The sequence below is a fragment of the Heloderma suspectum genome, chromosome 1 (assembly GCF_057233095.1).
Source record: "Heloderma suspectum isolate Gila_16-S chromosome 1, 16-S_ref, whole genome shotgun sequence".
NCBI lineage: Eukaryota > Metazoa > Chordata > Lepidosauria > Squamata > Helodermatidae > Heloderma > Heloderma suspectum.
In genome coordinates, this window is record NC_139458.1 from 337,375,928 (window position 1) to 337,394,257 (window position 18,330).

General features: G+C 38.1%; 1 protein-coding gene across 10 annotated transcripts in view; it reads left to right on the forward strand.

The window, feature by feature from the left end:
* Positions 1–18,058, forward strand: part of EYA4 (EYA transcriptional coactivator and phosphatase 4) — a 169,105-nt gene extending 151,047 nt beyond the window's left edge. For 8 of the 10 annotated variants that reach the window (XM_084827575.1, XM_084827566.1, XM_084827568.1 and 5 more), the window contains 6 exons: positions 1,929–1,987; positions 2,086–2,246; positions 4,742–4,856; positions 8,009–8,130; positions 9,331–9,431; positions 12,746–18,058. In XM_084827575.1, coding sequence (XP_084683701.1) covers positions 1,929–1,987; positions 2,086–2,246; positions 4,742–4,856; positions 8,009–8,130; positions 9,331–9,431; positions 12,746–12,826 — 639 coding nt within the window. In that variant the 3' untranslated portion in view covers positions 12,827–18,058. Of the gene's footprint in view, positions 1–1,928; positions 1,988–2,085; positions 2,247–4,741; positions 4,857–8,008; positions 8,131–9,191; positions 9,293–9,330; positions 9,432–12,745 lie in introns of all 10 variants that reach the window. The other 2 variants (XM_084827570.1, XM_084827572.1) reach the window with 2 other exon arrangements.
* Positions 18,059–18,330: the final 272 nt, after the last annotated feature.

Consider the following 18,330-nt stretch of genomic DNA (forward strand, 5'->3'; position numbering starts at 1 on the left):
GTCTCAAAATGGGTCCTAAAGCCAGACTGAAGTAAATATGTATAATTTGTCTCATCCAGGAGAACCTGTAGCTGAGAGGCCATCAAACCCTTGAATACCTTTCCCCAAAATGAAATATTTTGGAGTAAACTGGCCAGAAATTCTCCAGTATGGTAGATGAATGGACTTTTTTTCAATAGAGGTCTCACTTTTCAATAAAGATATCACTAGCCTCTTTTAAATATGCTGAAACAACACCTTCCCACAATGAAGAATTTGGCATTCCCACCACCCATTCTGCCTGCCCACTTCTGGCTGTTCGTATTATCCAAGATGGGCAAGGCCACACCCCTCTAAGAATCCTATTCACATCTTTGGCTGTGCAAACTGAAACATATCTAGTCTAATTGCGCAAGTAGGTTCCAAAGGTACATCTACTGGTACTCCAACTGCAGCATCTAAATCAGAACAGATATTAGTGACTTCATTCACACAGTGTCTAGCAAATTGGTCACAGCTGTCTTTTGAGTCATCCTCCCTCCACCTTGTGGGCTAAGATGTAAAAATTCTCTTAACTAATCAGAACAGCTCCACTGGCTGATTCCGAGCAGATGCAGTGGTGGCAGAAAAGTAAATTTGTTTTATATTTTTTTTAAATAAAACAAATCTTGTTTTAGGCAAAAATATTGGCAATAATATAAGTTCTAGGCTGTGTTTGATTAGATTTGTCACATGTTTTCCACCACCATTGCTGTAGTCATCTTCCCTACCATTTCATTGCCATCAGTTCTTTAAACAGACAGGAAGTTAACTTAGCTCCATTTCCAGGGAGAGGACATTCGGGAGCATTCAGGATCATATCCCCATTCCAGTAGTCGACCTGAGCTTTGAAAGGATTACAAACCTGTATGACAAGAATATCCCTAAGAGCCATCAGAAAACCACTTGGATTCATCCTGGGAAGGACCCCCCAACTTTGTGAAGATCAGGAGTGCTGATAAACCTAAACTCAAGCGGGTCCATGACAGTGGAGCTACATTAAGTTCCCCCAAACCCAGATCAACTTAATCCCACCCAGCACAAAACAAAAACAAAAAAATTACCTGGGACAAGCCCATGGTTGCTGTGGCAGCCATAAACTTCTGAGACAATCCAAACAGGGAAGCTTTGGCATACAGCAGATGTTGAAGTGTCCCAGAACAAGCGGTCTGAGGGACTCCAACATCATTCCTCAGACTACCCTGGCCAACTCATGTGTAACTGGGCATAAATCTAGTCTGAATTAGGTGACTGACATGGCTCTACATTTGAGATATCATTGCAATTTTGTTTATTGTATATGCAATTTTATTTCTGGAAAACTTGGCTACTTTTCTAAAGATGTTAATGCAGTTGAGGTGCAGAAATAGCCAATCGCGGAACTTTTTAAAAAGAGTTTCAGGGTGTATTAGTCACATCAGATATAAAGCATATGTTGATGTGATCGTCTTTCCTATAGTGTGGACAAAACAATTCTTCGTTCCTTTTGCTTTGTTTTTTGTAGTGTAAGCACTTGTTAGGAAGCAAATATTAAAGTGGTTGGTTAGAGAGCACTAAATCTTGGTTTGAGAGAAAAGGTTGTAGCCTTTTTACTATATAGAATTAGTAAAAACAAAATAAAAAAGTCTTCCTGGCTGTCACAGCAAACTAGACTTCCAAGTACAGCAATAAATTCAGGAATACCCCAGTGTGGAAGGAGCTGTTGAGGACAGTTGATTCTGCTAAATGAATGGCCTTGTTGCTTGCTTGCTTTGCTTATGAGATCTTAAATGTGCAGATTCTGCCATCTTCTGGCAGTACAAGTGCTACTCATTTAAATCTTCAGTGTCTTGAAGCATTACCCCATCATGTAAATATAGCAAGCAAGCAAGCTATCAATGTTCTATTTAAAAAAAAAAATCTTTCAACAGGAATGTGATCAAGTACATATTGATGATGTTTCTTCAGATGACAATGGACAAGACCTAAGGTGAGCAATACCTTTTTAAAAATTGTAACAAAATTAAATAAGCATATATTTTGTAGGAAGAAGAAGTATTTACTTTTGCATATTTTGGGTGTTTGCAGTACCTACAGTTTTGCAACTGATGGCTTCCATGCAGCTGCAAGTAGTGCAAACCTTTGTCTGCCAACAGGTGTAAGAGGAGGAGTTGACTGGATGAGAAAGCTAGCATTCCGTTACAGAAGAGTAAAAGAACTCTATAACACTTACAAGAACAATGTAGGAGGTAAGAGTTTTATTATTTTTAAAATGTCAATCCCATCTCTATACTCTCCCATTCAGAATTATACTCCCCCATTCATGTTAGTGTTTTGTTTTGTTTGTTTTTTAAACCTATTTGCTGTTTTGGTATTTATTCAATAAAATTGGATAAATAAAGCAAAATAAATCCCCTATATTTCATGAAGAAGTTTATTATTAAAATTTCATTAAGGAGTTTATTACTAACATTTAGGGTTGAACTACACATTTTAAACTCTGAAATGCTACAGCTCTTCCTGGACTGTACACCTTTAGCCTGCATGTAAAGAATCACTTTTACCTCCTATGTCATGTAAAAAAACAAACCAAAAAAACTATTTCTAAAAGGAGAGAGTTTTCAGGTACATGTCAAGTAGAATTGTTCTAGCCTAGTCTTCTCCTTGATGTGCTAGTTTTCGATGTACATGGAGGGAACTCTTACTTATGTTGGGGGAGCATTCAAAGATGTTATTCCTCACCTACAGGCTACCTATGCTACCTACGCACATGTATATTAGTTATTGCCATCTGAAAAGTAGGAAAAAAGTTGAAAATAGAAACCACTCATTTTGTAGAAAACAGAAGTGTATTATTTATTTAGAAATAGTATACAGTCACAATATTAAGGACTACTAGCGTATTTGGATATCAAGCAAAACTTCATAACATTGAAAATATTGACCTCAGGAGTATACATGCTCTAATACTGTATATTTTTACATAAAAATCTTCATACTATGTATTTATTTATTTAAAATATTTCTAGGCCATCTTTCAGGGCAGGAGACCTCCCAAGGCAGTGTACAACAATAAAATTCATATAATTTTAAAATTAATACTACACATTTTGAGTGAGTAAAACCTTGTCTTAAAAAGCAGTTCACTAATTACAAAAGAGAAAATACTCCATAGCAGTTTTTCTCAGTGTTCCCCCCAAATTTTCAGTGTTTATTTTTCAGAATATTGCCAAAAGTCCAGGGGAAGGGGCGGGAGTCTTTCACAGAATTTACCAGTTTTTCCAGGCCTTCACATCTCTGCTTCTATAGAGCAGAGAGTTCTTTAGTTAAATAAGGATACATGTCAAACTCTAGTCTAATGCTGGGTTTTAAGGGACTTCTCTGTGTTTTTCTCTCCCTTGCAATCCCACCCACCAAATCTGCTCCAGAGAGTCTCCCAAACTTCAGAGCAAATTTTGAGGATGGGGGTCAGTTGCAGGGAGGTCATTCACCCAACCCTCCATAGTTTCCATTCCACTGGGCAGATGGCCAATGTTGGATACAACCCATAGCTTAAACACTTTCAGATTTTTCATTCATCAATGATTTTGAAACTGGTTGTAAAACAGCAGGGTTCTTTCTTTCTTTCTTTCTTTCTTTCTTTCTTTCTTTCTTTCTTTCTTAGAATGCCAACTTGCTTCTAATACAGCCCCTCTTTGAGAACCAAACTACATAATCACAATTGCATCTCCCAATATTTTCTGTTAAATGTATCTGGAAGGAGTAGGGGTGGTGGTGATGGTAGGCTGCCAGTTTAATCAGAGTAGGCCCTTTAGGAGAAGTTGTTTTATCCTTTCACTCAGCAGTGTTTACCTGACCAAACAACAGTTGCAGGGGCGGGATTTGGGGGGGAAGTGCTGTTGAAAGGGGTTAAACACCCTTTCCCCCACCTTTCTTGCTTCACTCAAATTGTTAGCCTCGAAGGCTGCATTTCATTAAAAAAGAAAAAATTCAGCTTCTTCCACTGAGTATGTAGTTTGGCCTTGACATACTTTCTTTCATTCTAAAATATGCTTAAATACCTATCTACTCCCCTATTGTATTCTGTAAAGCAACTTAATGCATACTAATTAACATTTTGCATTGGTTGGCAAGTAAATGAGGTAAATAACTGAAATATTTCCAGGAGGTGGGGGAAATGTTCAGTTGACCCAAATTAACATATGACTGCAAATTCTGATAATGTGTGTGTGTGTGTGTGTGTGTTTCTTAAAACAATAAGAAGATACATGCAAAATAAATCCTCTTTACCAATACATAATTTCTAATACATAAATTCAGAAATAAGGAGTATGGCCAAATGCTGTCCTGGAATTTTTCATTCCAAAATATAATTAAGATGCTCAGTGATCCTGTTATCAAACATGATTCTCTCTTGCTTTTATATAATGTATCATTTTCATCATAATAGCAACATCCCATATCCTGAAAAACAAATCAGACAATGGAGGGGCAATACTCCTTTTCCACTATGATGCAATAGACATTTTAGCTGCTGTCAACAAATTAAGAGCCATCTCCAGAAATTTCTACACACTCTTTTCGATAACTCAGAAACACCTTAATGGATCCATTGGCATTTTATAACCCATTATAAGCTCCATATAATGCAGAATCAAATCCCAATACAATTTCATTTTATTTTGACAATTCGTATTAAAATGGAATGCAATCTTAAATGCTTATGTTTTCCTTTGTGTATCAGGACTCCTTGGTCCTGCAAAAAGAGATGCATGGCTACAGTTAAGAGCAGAGATTGAAGCTCTCACTGACTCCTGGCTAACAAATGCACTTAAATCATTATCCATTATTAGTACAAGGTGAGTATATGTTTAATTTTAGCAGACCAGTTAGGCAAGTAAGAAGTTGCCTTATATCAATTAACAACCATTGGCCCATCTAGCTAAACGTTGTCTGCACTGATTTGCTTTGACTGTCTAAGGTTTCGAAAATAATTTTTTGCAGTCCTACCTAGATGCCAGGGCTTAACCCTGGGACCTTTTGCATGTAAAGCATGTGCTCTGCCACTGAGCTGTGGCCCTTCCCAGTTTCAAGCTTTCTTGTAATTATTCAAATCACCTTCAGCATAAACACATTTGTGTAAGCTACCCATATAGCATGACGTTCATATAGTTAAACTGTGGTATCAGTCCCACGCATGTAAGTCATCATTTAGGGAGCAATCCTATGCCTCCCAGACAGCTTCTGTGGGGGAGCATAGGATAGTTCGGTTTCAGAGGTTGAAGCCAGGAAACCATGCTCCCTTTCCTCTACCCCTCATATCCAGTGCAGAGAGAACTGTGCTGGCTACTTCTCTGTGTTCAGAAAATGGAGTGCAGAGACAGGAAAAGGGGGCATTCCTGGAGGAGGGGAGGGGAGAAATCTACCACTAGACGGGTGAAATCGCCCATCGCGACTACCACTAGACAGGTGAAATCGCCCATCGAGCAGAAATGGAGGACAGCTGAAGTGAGGAGGCCAAGATCATCTCCACTATCCTCCCATCCTGCATTGGATAGTCAGCAGCCTCTGAGTTCAGAGGCTACCAACTATCCACATAGGATTGTGCCCTTAATGTTACACTCACTAAGTGAGAGAAATATGTTAATATTTAGTTTGTTTGTTTGTTTGTTTGTTTACAATATTTATATACTGCTTCACATCAAAAGATTTCAGAGCACTGAACAGCAAGATAAAAGGATAAGCAAGATAATTTCTCAGTTTCTCTGAAAGTCCACTGAAGTTCTGATGATTTGTTTATAACTAAGTATTTAGACAATTCGAGCAATGCTAGATGAGGAAACTCCTAGGCTGTTGGCACATCCACACATGCTGTTTCCTTTAGACCAGAGTTTCTCAAATTTTCTATCCCCAGAGCTCACTTGAGAGGGCTGAAAATCACTGAGACCCACCAGTCACAAAACGGTAGCAGGTATAGGCAGAGCCAATTACAAAATGGCAGCAGGCACAAGCAGAGCCAGTCTCAAAATACACTAACTGTATGTTACAAGCACTAATTGGAAAGCAGTTTGTCCATGAACAAATAGTACAATTACAGAATAATTCCTTACATTTAATTTCTCATCCAAAACACCCCCAAATTCTTAAATTAATTTGCAGCCCACCCCAGATCACCCAAATCAGTTCTCTTACTCCCAGATGACTTCAAAATTAAATTTCCTTTGGTTATAAGTACCGTTCAAGTCAGTCATAATATCATTACCCCCTCCAAATTAAATTAAATTCAACATAAATAGATAGAGTGTACATAACTTTTAACTTTGGTGGGTCAGTGAGGGCTGCAAGTAAGCTCTATCGAATTCAACAGGACATATTCCATGGTAAGTGTCTATATCTTGCAGCCTGACTGAACCATTTCTATATGTTTTAATTTTTATGCAAAGGCTAGTGTTATACTTGCTTTTCAAATTACATTTCAAGCAAGGCTAGGGCTTGATAAATTCCAGCTTGTGATTCATTCTTGTAAATTTTTGCCTTTGTGTGAATCAACACCCATCCCCCATCCATTTGTTATTCCTCAACTAAAAGTAGTAGATCCCCCCACTTTATTTATGTAGTTATTTAATAGCTCTTCGGGGTAAAAGCCTTCTCATCCTTCCATTATCCTAACAGTGGCAGCTTCCCTTCTTTTTTCTCACTCACACTCTCCCTCATGACCCCGTCCCTTCATTGATAACCTCTAAGCACATACACATCCCTACCCCTGTACCTTCTGCTGCATGAGTACCGGGGCAGGCAGAGCGCTGCAAGATTGGGAGAGGACATTGACACTTCAACTGCTCCTGCAAATTAAGACGCAGCAACTATGCTGACACTTTTTCCTCATGTAAAAATATAGTTCTTTCTTTGACACTCCCAGTGCTTGCTGGGATTTGCAGTTCAGAAATGAAAGAGAAGGATATAGAGAGAAGGGAAGAGAACTCCAGCTCCCAGCATGCAATGAACTGGCACAGACTAAAACATTTCCCTTTGCTTGTTAATCACAGAAACAAAGGCTAGAGGAGAACCAAAACAATAAAAACCTTACAGCTGATCAAAATATATGAGGCAGAAATGGTGGCAAGGTGGGATGGTGACTTAAGTGGGTGAGTGACACGGGAACGAGGAGGCACTGAGACCCATCTGGAACAACTCTGTCACCCAGTTTTGGATGGTGACCCAGACTTTAAGAAACACTGTTTTAGACTAATATTACCCAAATCCTGGGCCTATCAGACAGTTACATGAGTTTTGCAAATTAGTAAAAACTGATAGCAGTGAATGTTCAGTGGGAGTATAAGCCATTTCACATGTGTGCGAGATTGACCTGTGGCAGGTGAGACACAGGTTAACACTGCAGTGCCTCCATGTTGTACAAAAGTAATCTAAAATAATTAAATGAGAAGGATGGGTTTTATCTAGTCCACTTCTGGTGACAAAAGCATCACATTAAAATTTTGTTTGAATATTTTTTTCTCTTATCTCTGAATTATTGAAGTCCAATGCTTGAGCGTTTAGCATTCTTTTAGCCTGAGAACAAAATCCAAATGATATTTGAACACAGAGACCACTGTTCACACAATGGCCAACCAGCTGTCAACCAGGAACCCACGAGCAGGGCATGAGCACAACAGCACCTTCCCACCCATGTTCCCCAGCAATTGGTGTACATAGGCTCACTGCCTCTGGTTCTGGAGGTAGCACATAACCATCAGGACTAGTAGCCATCGATAGCCTTCTCCTCCATGAATTTGTCCAATTGGTGGCCATCACTGCATCCTAATTTCTGGTCATAAAGTAGTATTCAGCTGCCAGAGTTGTTTAGAATCCTATTTAAAGTTCAATTGCAAACCTTTTCCTGATAAATGAGAGTAACAGATTTGGAATAATACTTGATGTCAGGCACATAGCCAATTTTTAAGAGAAATATATGTTATCATTACATAGATTTATGCTCTGTCTCTCCCTACAGGAGTAACTGTGTAAATGTCTTGGTAACAACAACCCAGCTTATACCAGCCCTTGCAAAAGTTCTGCTGTATAGTTTAGGAGGTGCTTTTCCTATTGAAAATATTTACAGTGCAACTAAAATAGGTAAGAAAATTAGTCTCCTTAAGCTTACATTGTTTTGTGGATGGGTTCCTCTGAGAATCATGCCATAACTGTTTATGAAGAGCCAGAGGACCAAAATTAATTGATATTATCTAGTCTCAGGTAATGTACATAATTTGCATATTAATGTAATGAACACTGTACCTATCATACCATGGTTACTGGGTATGTTTCACTTATTCAGCAAAATGCTTATTTAGAAATTGACAGCCTTGAATATGAAAGCTTGGTTCAGCCCTTAAAAACATTGGAGCTGTAAACGTTGAAGTTTTTAAAACAATAGCATAACTGCTCCTTGAGAAGAGGAAAGCAGCTAGCATAGCGCTTTCTCCCTCCTCAGGAGTTAGGTAGGCAACATCCATCTTTGAGTGCAGAGAAGGAAGGGCTTTGGTCATTAATCACCAGACATTTTCCTGTCTTTGTGAGTAGTCAGGCATCAGCAGGGCTTCTTGCTTCCAAAGCCCACACAAAAAATAGTAGCAGTATTAATAAGAATAACAAGTGTGAAATAAGACCGGAGAAAGACTGACATGAGAAGGGCAGTCAGAAAGGACTCCACAGGTAAGTACCACTGAAGCCTTAGCCCAGCTGGCTCAGAAAAGGAAGAAGAGGTGGGGGTGGGGCAGAATTCTGCACAGATGCCTCCTCAGTACTGCATTCAACACTGTAGACTCATGTCACTCAGCATCTCCTCTCAACATCACTCCACAGGACTCTCACCACCCTGAGGCTGCCCAGGACAAAGTCAATAGTGTTATTGCCATAGGAAACTGAAAAGTGTCTTACGATGCCATACTTTAACTTACTCAGCTTGTATTGATTTGGGATATATTTATTTATTTATTTATTTATTTATATCATTAGATAGTTGTAACAAAGCAATTTAATTTCTTTTTCTTAATTTAACCGGGGAACAAACAAAAGCCAAGTGGTGTGATAATGTGGCTTTTAGACACTCCTAGCCGTTTGTGGTACTCCCTTAACCCTTTATAGATCTTTGTGATACCTCTCTTTGATAGCTCAAGTAGTGCATTGTTTTTCAGGCAAAGAAAGCTGTTTTGAGCGTATAGTGTCCAGGTTTGGCACTAACATAACTTATGTTGTGATTGGAGATGGCCGAGATGAGGAGCATGCAGCTAACCAGGTAACTTCTCTCTGAACTGTATCTTATTTATCTTCCAGGAAAAGAAAGTTGCTTTGAACGAATAATGCAAAGGTTTGGCAGAAAAGTAGTATATGTTGTAATTGGGGATGGTGTAGAAGAAGAACAGGCAGCAAAAAAGGTAACCTGTCTCATGAAATGTTGGTGTGATACGTAGATATTGATGCAAGCTTACTCTGTTTGCATTTCTGTTGGTATGGCACATTTGGCAAATGATTCAAGTTGATAGATGCCAAAAGCCAAAAACATAAGACCTACAATTAAACCATTTGGATTCAAGCATATGCTTTATGATGACTTGCATGATATGAAGATAGATCAAATGGATAATGATCATAGATATTTAAAGAGCTGAATTCAAACAAACCTGCTGAATAGATTTGTGAGACACAATAGAGTGAGTTTTGTGAAATGTTATGGAGAAAGGCATTCAAAAGCTTATCTGACAAATGTGGAAAACTAACGTGAAGCATGCCAAAAATAAGCCATTATAAAGTAAAAGCTATACAGTGTACTTGAAGAGCTTGATTAAAAGGTAATTGGTTTTATTCCACAGAGGGGCAGCTTCACCTTTATACTCCTTTGCAAGTATAGAGCTGTTCCTTCCATTACATTTAACAAGGATTGTTTTATAGTCAGGGAGGTCCATAAACAAAGAAGCACTTCCGTATCTGTGAGGGAACGCTGCACAGGGATGTTTATGTGCCATCAAAGTTTGCATTTGGTTTTATTTATTTATTTGTTTGTTTATTTATGTATATATGTATCTATATGTATATATATGTATGTATGTGTATATATATGTGTATATATATATATACATACATACATACACACATATATATATATGTGTGTATGTATGTGTGTGTGTGTATATATATATACACACACACACATATATACACACACACACACGCACATATACATATATACATATATATCATTTATCATTAATCCCTGCTTTTAAATATGTTTTAGGTTTTGGTATTTTTATGTCTTTTACATCTTTGCATTTTTATTGTCACCTCAAGCAAAGATTCAGTGGAGGGGTGAGATATATATGTGTGTGTGTATAATCACTCCTCCACTGAATCTTTGCTTGAGGTGACAATAAAATTGCAAAGATGTAAAAGACATAAAAATACCAAAACCTAAAACATATTTAAAAGCAGGGATTAATGATAAAAAACAAAGTTCAGCATTAACTATTAAAAGCTTGGCAGAACCAGCTGTCTAAATGACACTAAGGAGAAGGCTAGACTAACCTCCCTGGAGAGGGCATTTCAGAATTGGGGTGCTGCTTATAAAAGGCTCTTTTATAAGTGGCCACCAATGTCACCTTTGTAGTGGTTGAGACATGCAACAAGGTCTCAGATGAAGAGTGCAAATTTCGGGCAGGGTCATATGGAAGGAGGCAGTCTTTCAGATACCCTAGTCCCAAGCTATTTAAGGCTTTATAGGTAAGAACCAGCACCTTGAATTGAGCCCAGAGACAAACTGGAAGTCAGCACAGCTGCTTCACAACCGCTGTTACATTGTCTATAAAATGCACACCAGACAAAAGTCTGGCTGCTGCGTTTTGCACTAGCTGAAGTTTTTGGACACTCTTTAAGTATAGCTGCATGTTGAGCCCATTACAGTAATCTAAACGTGGGGTGATTAAGGATTTATCACTGTGGCCAGATCCACCTTCCCATGGAAGGGCACAAATAGGGCACTATCTGAAGCTCAGCAAAGGCACTCTGGCCACCACTGCCACCTGACCATTCAGCAGAGGTGCTAAATCCAAGAGCAACGCCATGATCCATCAGAACAGGTTTTACTTCCAATCCCAGGTTGTCCTATCTACTGATCAAGAGGACCTCCATTTTGTTTGGATTGAGCCTCAGTTTGTTTACCCACATCCACTTCTCCATTGCACCCAGACATTGGTTCAGGATTTCCATAGTCCCATATCAGGCAACCATCCCAGAAGGATACCATGATCAGTGGTACTGAATGCCACTGAGAGGTCAAGCAGAACCAACAGGGACACACACACCTCATCTATCTCCCAGCGTAAGTCATCAACCAAGGTGACCAAGGCTGTTTCCCAAAAACAGGTCTGAACCCAGATTAATAATTATCCAGATAATCATTGCTACATGGAAAGCACCACCAAGAACTTACTGCTGCATACTTGGAGTAATTATAATACAAACATTTAACAGCTCAGTAATCAGTGTCCTTAAAGAAACCTAGCTGGAATTTTTTTTCAAAATTCAACGCATTCCACATTTCAGAATAATCATCAGCAATGTGGAGAGGGCACATACTTTGTGACATCCATTCAGAAATGTCCGAAACCATCCTAGACTTGGGAAAACTGAAGAACATCTCATTTTTAATATCAAATAGGTCTGGTTTTGCTCTTTATACCTATAGCAATTGTATTAACAAGTAAGTGCTGGTTCCAAATGGTTGCTTTATATAGATGCAGTACAGGTGCTGGGATTGTCTTCTAGCCTTTTCAAAAAACCTGGTGGTTGGTTTCTTTACTTTTATGGTTGGCATGCTTTCCTCTCACTGTCCCTGTTGCTTGCATGAACAGTTGTGGAAGAATAAATGAATGCAAATTCTTCACAAATAGATCTGAACTAAATGAAAGTAAGGTTCCCACATGTGCAGAACATTAATTTGCAATGTGTTTTATTTATTAAAAGGATTTTTTCCCCCTAAGATTTTGCTTTCACAACTTACTAGAGTGTGACTGATACCTGGTAATCATACTAAAAGCTGATGATGATCACATAAAACTAGACACTTGTTAACAACTGAAATATTAGTTCACTGGAAAAAAATCCCCTTGTTGGCTTCTGAAGGTGTGCTACATAACAACAGGCACATAGTTTTTTTGTATCTGCCCCACAGACAAAAGTATTGGTTACAGTTGTGGGTGTGCTTTGTGCATCTCCTTGCAGGGGAGAAAGCTCGCTACACTACAGCAAGACTCAAAAATGAGTGCTGTGAACTGCTCAGAGAGCTTTGGCTATTGGGCAGTGTAGAAATATAATAAATAAACAAACAAACGCAAAGTGGGTGTTTTATACACCCATTTATACACCATGGATGAGCAGAAAAATATATTACGTTCCAATGAAAATGGTCACACATTAGGTTATCATTAGTAATTGCTTCATAAAAGTGTGAGTAGAATTATTCCTTATCCAGCTTCAGTAAAAAATAACATGGAACTTACCTAAGCTCCTTACTGTAAAGTTTAAGTTCAGATGTATTTGGGTCTGGGGTTTGTTTGTTTCTTTTTGTCTGTGTCTTACTACAGAGAATTAGGATAATTCCATAACACTCCAAGTGTATGAAAGCAAGTGTAACTGTGTCTGATGTGTAAAATACGTTGCTCATTTCTTCTCACCTTTCCCCCCTTAACTAACACAGCACAACATGCCTTTCTGGAGGATATCTAGTCACTCGGACCTCCTGGCTCTACACCAAGCGTTGGAATTAGAGTATTTGTAACTGTTGTCACATAGCTGACAAATTCTTTTTATATTTCGAAGTACACTGAATTTTTTTATGTGTGATCCAATGCCTCTGGCTTTACACATATGTATGGTCTTAAGAAGGAAAAGCAATATTTGGAATGAAAATTCCATTGTGAAGAATTCAGATCACTGAATGGAGTTACAACTTTTAATTCTACACAAGGATTCTCTATATGGTCTTATATACACAGCATTTTTGATGATTCAAGAACTATAAAAGGAAGTTGCTGATACATACCAAACGAGCCCTAGCCAGAGTCAACAGCTTTTGCAATGGACTCAGACTGGGAAAGCAATTACATGCATTTTCTGATCGACAAGGGTGGTATTCAACAACTTTCCTCACCATGGGATATATTCTCAGCACTGAGGTTTGAATCAACCTTTCGTCTACCTACCTAACCCAGAAAATCTGAATTGGAATGCACTCAGACTGTACAATGACAATCCTGCCTAGATCTGTAATATGTGTAAATTATTGATGGAAATAATTTACTGTGACTTTATTAGCAGCTGACTTTGGAAGTGGATGCAATTTATTTCTTTCGTTTTGGAGGTGTGTGTGATGGGGGGTATATAATAATAATTATTGTCTCTTTTATAAATTTGGCAAACAGAATGTGCATAATGATGTGTTGTGCCTTAAAAGACAAGATCTTGTTTGTGTGTTACAATGTAACGTTGGTTTAAAATTATGTAGATAAAACAATAAATCTTTGTGATAATTTTTGACATGACCAAATTTCAAATTCAAATAATCAAAGAGCAGGGCTGCATCAAAAGCACTTAAAGGTTTGTTGCAGTACGGAAAAAAGTATAATAATTTATAGTTAGTGTTTTTATTTAGTTTCTTAATAATTCCACTCACTGTAGGAGTCAAGTAAGTTAAGAAAATGTCAAGAAGCTGGAATGATATTGGGCACTGTCCGGAGAAAAAAATAAAATGACTGGTTACTTGAGAACTTTTCTCTATTTTCATCTTTAAAGAAAACAAAGAATTGAATTCATGAATTACTTGTGCTGCAATGAGTTTGATTTTATAGAAAAAGCACTAGGCTACGTCCCGTTTAGCTAGCCTCAAATTGTTTTAGCATAGTTGACAGGCAGTAAGTTACATGTAAACACAGTTGGGTACTGTCCAAAGGTATTCTCTGAGTTAACAAAATGAAGAAAGCCCATTCAGAAAGGAAAGGAGAACAGTACTTCAGTTCCAGATTGATTCAGACTCAACAAAAGAGAAGCCTCAGACAAGCCGAATTATATCACTTAATACTGGCAGTCTAGAACAGGAATAATATGCTCCTAAAATTAAAATGCCGATGGAACTCAAAATCTAGGCTTTAGATGCTTCACTGTACGGTTTGGCTAAAGACCAGTGTCCAGTTCATTTAAATCTTTTCCAACTGGTCTTGAGCCTGCAGGTAGGGATCAGCATGGGTCTCAATGGAGCTCTCTTTTCTTGCTTCTCCTCCCTGGCCAGCACACCATAGTGTGCTCATCATTACTTGCAACAGTTCATATTTGCATTACCTGTGTGTTCTATATACCTGTCCAGCCATTCTTGTTCTCTCCATGGCTCCTGCCTGTAACTTACTCCTGCTCCAGGCACATGTAACCACAGCATGCAAGCTGTTGCTTGCAATGGGAGGGCAGCATGTACTTTCCATGTACCTTGTCTATGGCAACACCCAGTTATGGATTTCTCTCCAAAGGGAGGTTGGACTAGCCCGATCCCTGATGATTTTTAGGCAGGAGTGAAAACATTTTTATTCCGCTTAGCTTTTAATGGTTTTAAATTTGAGACTGAAGTTTTTAACTCTACTCTTCTTGATTTTAATACTTCGCTTTAATGCTGTTGTTGTTTTTCATTTGGTTTTGTGGTATTTTGTTTTGTAAGGGTTGAAAGGCAATATAGAAATGTCTTTATAAATAAAACCTGTCTAGCCATTGCTCTTTCTCATCCCCAAGGTTCTGTTTACAAGTTACTTCTCTTTTAGGAATGTGTAGCTTTTGGGTTGGGACCTTGGGGACAAGAGGGGCAAGACTAGAAAGCCATATGAGAGCTGCATATTAGCCTCCTGTTGCAATTAATAGCTGGTGCCCTTACGATATGCATGCATGGCTGAGGGTCAGCTGGGTAGGGAAGGGAAGGAAACGGGGCTCCACTGAGCTCTATGTAGATCCCCTCCTACAGGCACCGCTGCATTGGGGGTATGTGTGTGGATGATGTCCTTAATTTTCTTATATACATATTTTAGAGAATTATATATGCCTGTCCCTACAATCCTGTTCTCTGATTTACGGTTTCAGTGCATTAATCATTCTAAAACAGAGCATTTCTCCTACAACAGTTTTTGGTGTAAAAGATCCTTTACAATAGTATATACAATAGACATGTGCAATCCTATTTTGCAGAGGATATGTATGCAGCTAATAGTAGAGTGAGAAAGCAACACGTTTTATAGCGTCAGAGATGGAAAGGTGCATATGCAGTTTTTGTCTTAAAAGAATAGCAAGTTCAAAATATACTGTGAATTGTAACCCATTCTTGTTTCCCAGTTTGTAAGGTTATTTGATAAGTACATAAATTTTACAGTGATTAAGGGTGTAATCCTATATACAATTCCTTGGGAGTAAGTCCCATTGAATTCCATGGTGCTTACTTCTGAATAGACATGCATAGAATTGCTATGTAAGGTATGCAGAACTCGGTACCTTATCTCCCTAGATTACAGCAAAAGAGAGTAGAGGATTTGGTCTTTATTTAGAATGTGTTTATACATTAATTGGTCTAAAATGTAAATATTAAAATCACATACCTTCAATGCAGTGCACTCCTATCCGTGTTTACTCAGAAGCAGGCCCCATTGTGTTCAACGGGGCTTACTTTCACAAAAGTGTGCACAGAGTTTCTCTTCTGTTTTCTGTTCTGCATTAACAAAATTCACACCAGCTTGAGAGAGGCTCAGAGTTGTAGATTCTCTTAATTTCGTGTGTGGAAATGTTTTCACTAATGCAATAAAAAATCAGTAAATCTCTCTAAAGACAGAGATTTTAGCAAAGTTATAGCACTGGTCTATGCTTGGGGTGGGGGCCAGGGTTGCCCTGTAGTTCACTAAACATGGTATTGAAAAGGAATATTTAAATCATAAAAGATTTTCGTGTTCTTTACTGGACACAGATACATATGATGTGTCCATGAAGCCTCTGACTCTAAATCTAAATGAAATGTCTCTTAGGTGTAGTCTTCCAACCACTTTATACTTGTATTGATTCAAGTTTTGTTTTTGTTTTTAAATTGTTTAAGCTATATACTTAAAAGACTCTTATTTTGTCAAATCGGGCTGTAAATGTACATGTCTTGTAGATTTTTTTCTTTAACCTTAAAAAAAAAAAAGATATATTCCAATGACACATATAGAATGAAAACCAACTTATTTTGACAAAACTACCTTATTTTGACAAAACTACAGAATGCAATTACTGGGTGTTTTTGTTTCATTTGTTTGGAAGCAATATACAGCTGAGGGAGTTATGTCATTACAACTGATGGCAGAGCCAACTCTGCTCCGTTCTCTTCTTCATTGAATCTTCTGTACACTGTTACATTAAAATTATGGTTCACAAAAGCTCATAAATCTGAAATACTCTATATCACATACAGCAGCCTCCCCCTACCTGGTGACCTTCAGATGCTTTGGACTGCAACTCTTATCATTCCTGACCATTGGACTGGGGCTGATGGGAGTTGTAGTTCATAACATCTGGAGGGCACCAAGTTGAAGAAGGCTGACTTACAGAATACCAGGGGATCAAACTCTAGAGACAGAAATAAATTGTGTCAAATACTGAGCTAAGTGATAAAAACTGTCTGCATGAAAAATTGAGATGCGAAGCAAATTAGGGTAGCCCTACCCTCGGGTAAAACATCTGTAGTACTTTTGGGGGAAGTTAAATAATTGCAGTAAGATTAGTGAAATTCCTAAGGGGTGGGAACACACATCTCTACCCAAGCTGCAATTTAAGGTATATCAGACTATTCTAAATAAAGCATGGTTTTTTGTTCACATTGAAATTTGGTCATCTGGATTGTCATTGTATTTTATTTCATCATAGTTAAACATAAGCAATCAAAACCCTTTCCCCCTTAATCCTTACCCTACCACAAAGAAGAACAAAATTATTCTGTTTTAAAAGGCTGTGCAATTAAAATACTGAACTTTGTGCCTTTGCCATTGCTGTACCAGTAAAGAAAAGGACTCAGCACTTAAATATTAAGCACTTTGAATATTGTGCTTGAGATAGAGAAATACAGCACAACTTGATTTGATGTAAATACAAGGAATAAGGGATAGATGGACTCAATTCAGTAAACCACTAAAGTGAAAAGTAGAAAAACGCAATATGCAGATTGTGCACAAAAAGATTGGGCACAATCTATCCTGTTAGGGTTCAATGAGCCCTTCCCTCTCCCTTCCTCGCTGGCCCTTGGCTAAATAATACCACATCATAGCACATCAGCCATTACCTGCTATGGGAGACCCGTATATGGCCCACTCCTTCTAAGGACCACATGCACAAGCTACTCATGCTCTGTAGTTGCATGGGGAAATTGTTCTCACTGTGCTGATGGTCTATAATATATGTAGGAGCAACAACCTGAGCACACTGAAAGATGTAAAACAGGATGTTTATGAAATCTTTAGTAGGGGAAATTACCTTTATTAGGACCAACCAAAATATCGTTAAATGTGCATTTAAAGAGGATATGTCCAAACTCAAACATTGAACTAAATGTTTCTGAAACAATAGGTCAAATTACAGAACCGAATTTATATCTATATCTTTACACATGTTGAAGTATAGGCTATGCCCACTGCAGTTTTAGATGTGATTTTCATTTCAGATTTATTGGGAGAGAGGAAAGTCATTTTGGAGCCATGTCTAGATGCTTGAATAAATGTGGTATTTAGTGTTTCTAGAGAGGAACTTAACTGACATGAGCCAATATTGCATTTGAACTCCCAGCAATAGCAGCCTTGTGGATCTTTTGAAACCAAGGGTCTATGTAATGTAAGTCATGATTTATTTGGGGATAACATTATTTAAGAAAATGTAAATTAATATTGAACGCTTGTAAAAATGTGTATATCTTTACTATTTCTCAATAAATACATGTGGAAATGTTGTCATTTTCTGCACCATCACCATGCTGCACTATCTTTGATTTCTACATGAAATTGTTCTTTTTCAGTACACATTGACTTGGATTGTGTACAGACAAGTGCCCTGATCCAAAGGAGTGTACACAAGGCAGCTAGGGGTGCAACTGTAGAGCCATTTTATTTCCTAAAGATAAAAATCCTACTGATCGTCTGTTTGGCAGGAAAGGGCAAGCAAGAGAAACTGAATCCAGCCTTCGTAACCTCTTGATCAGTGAAATTTTAACCTTTTTCAAATGATTACACACACAAATCC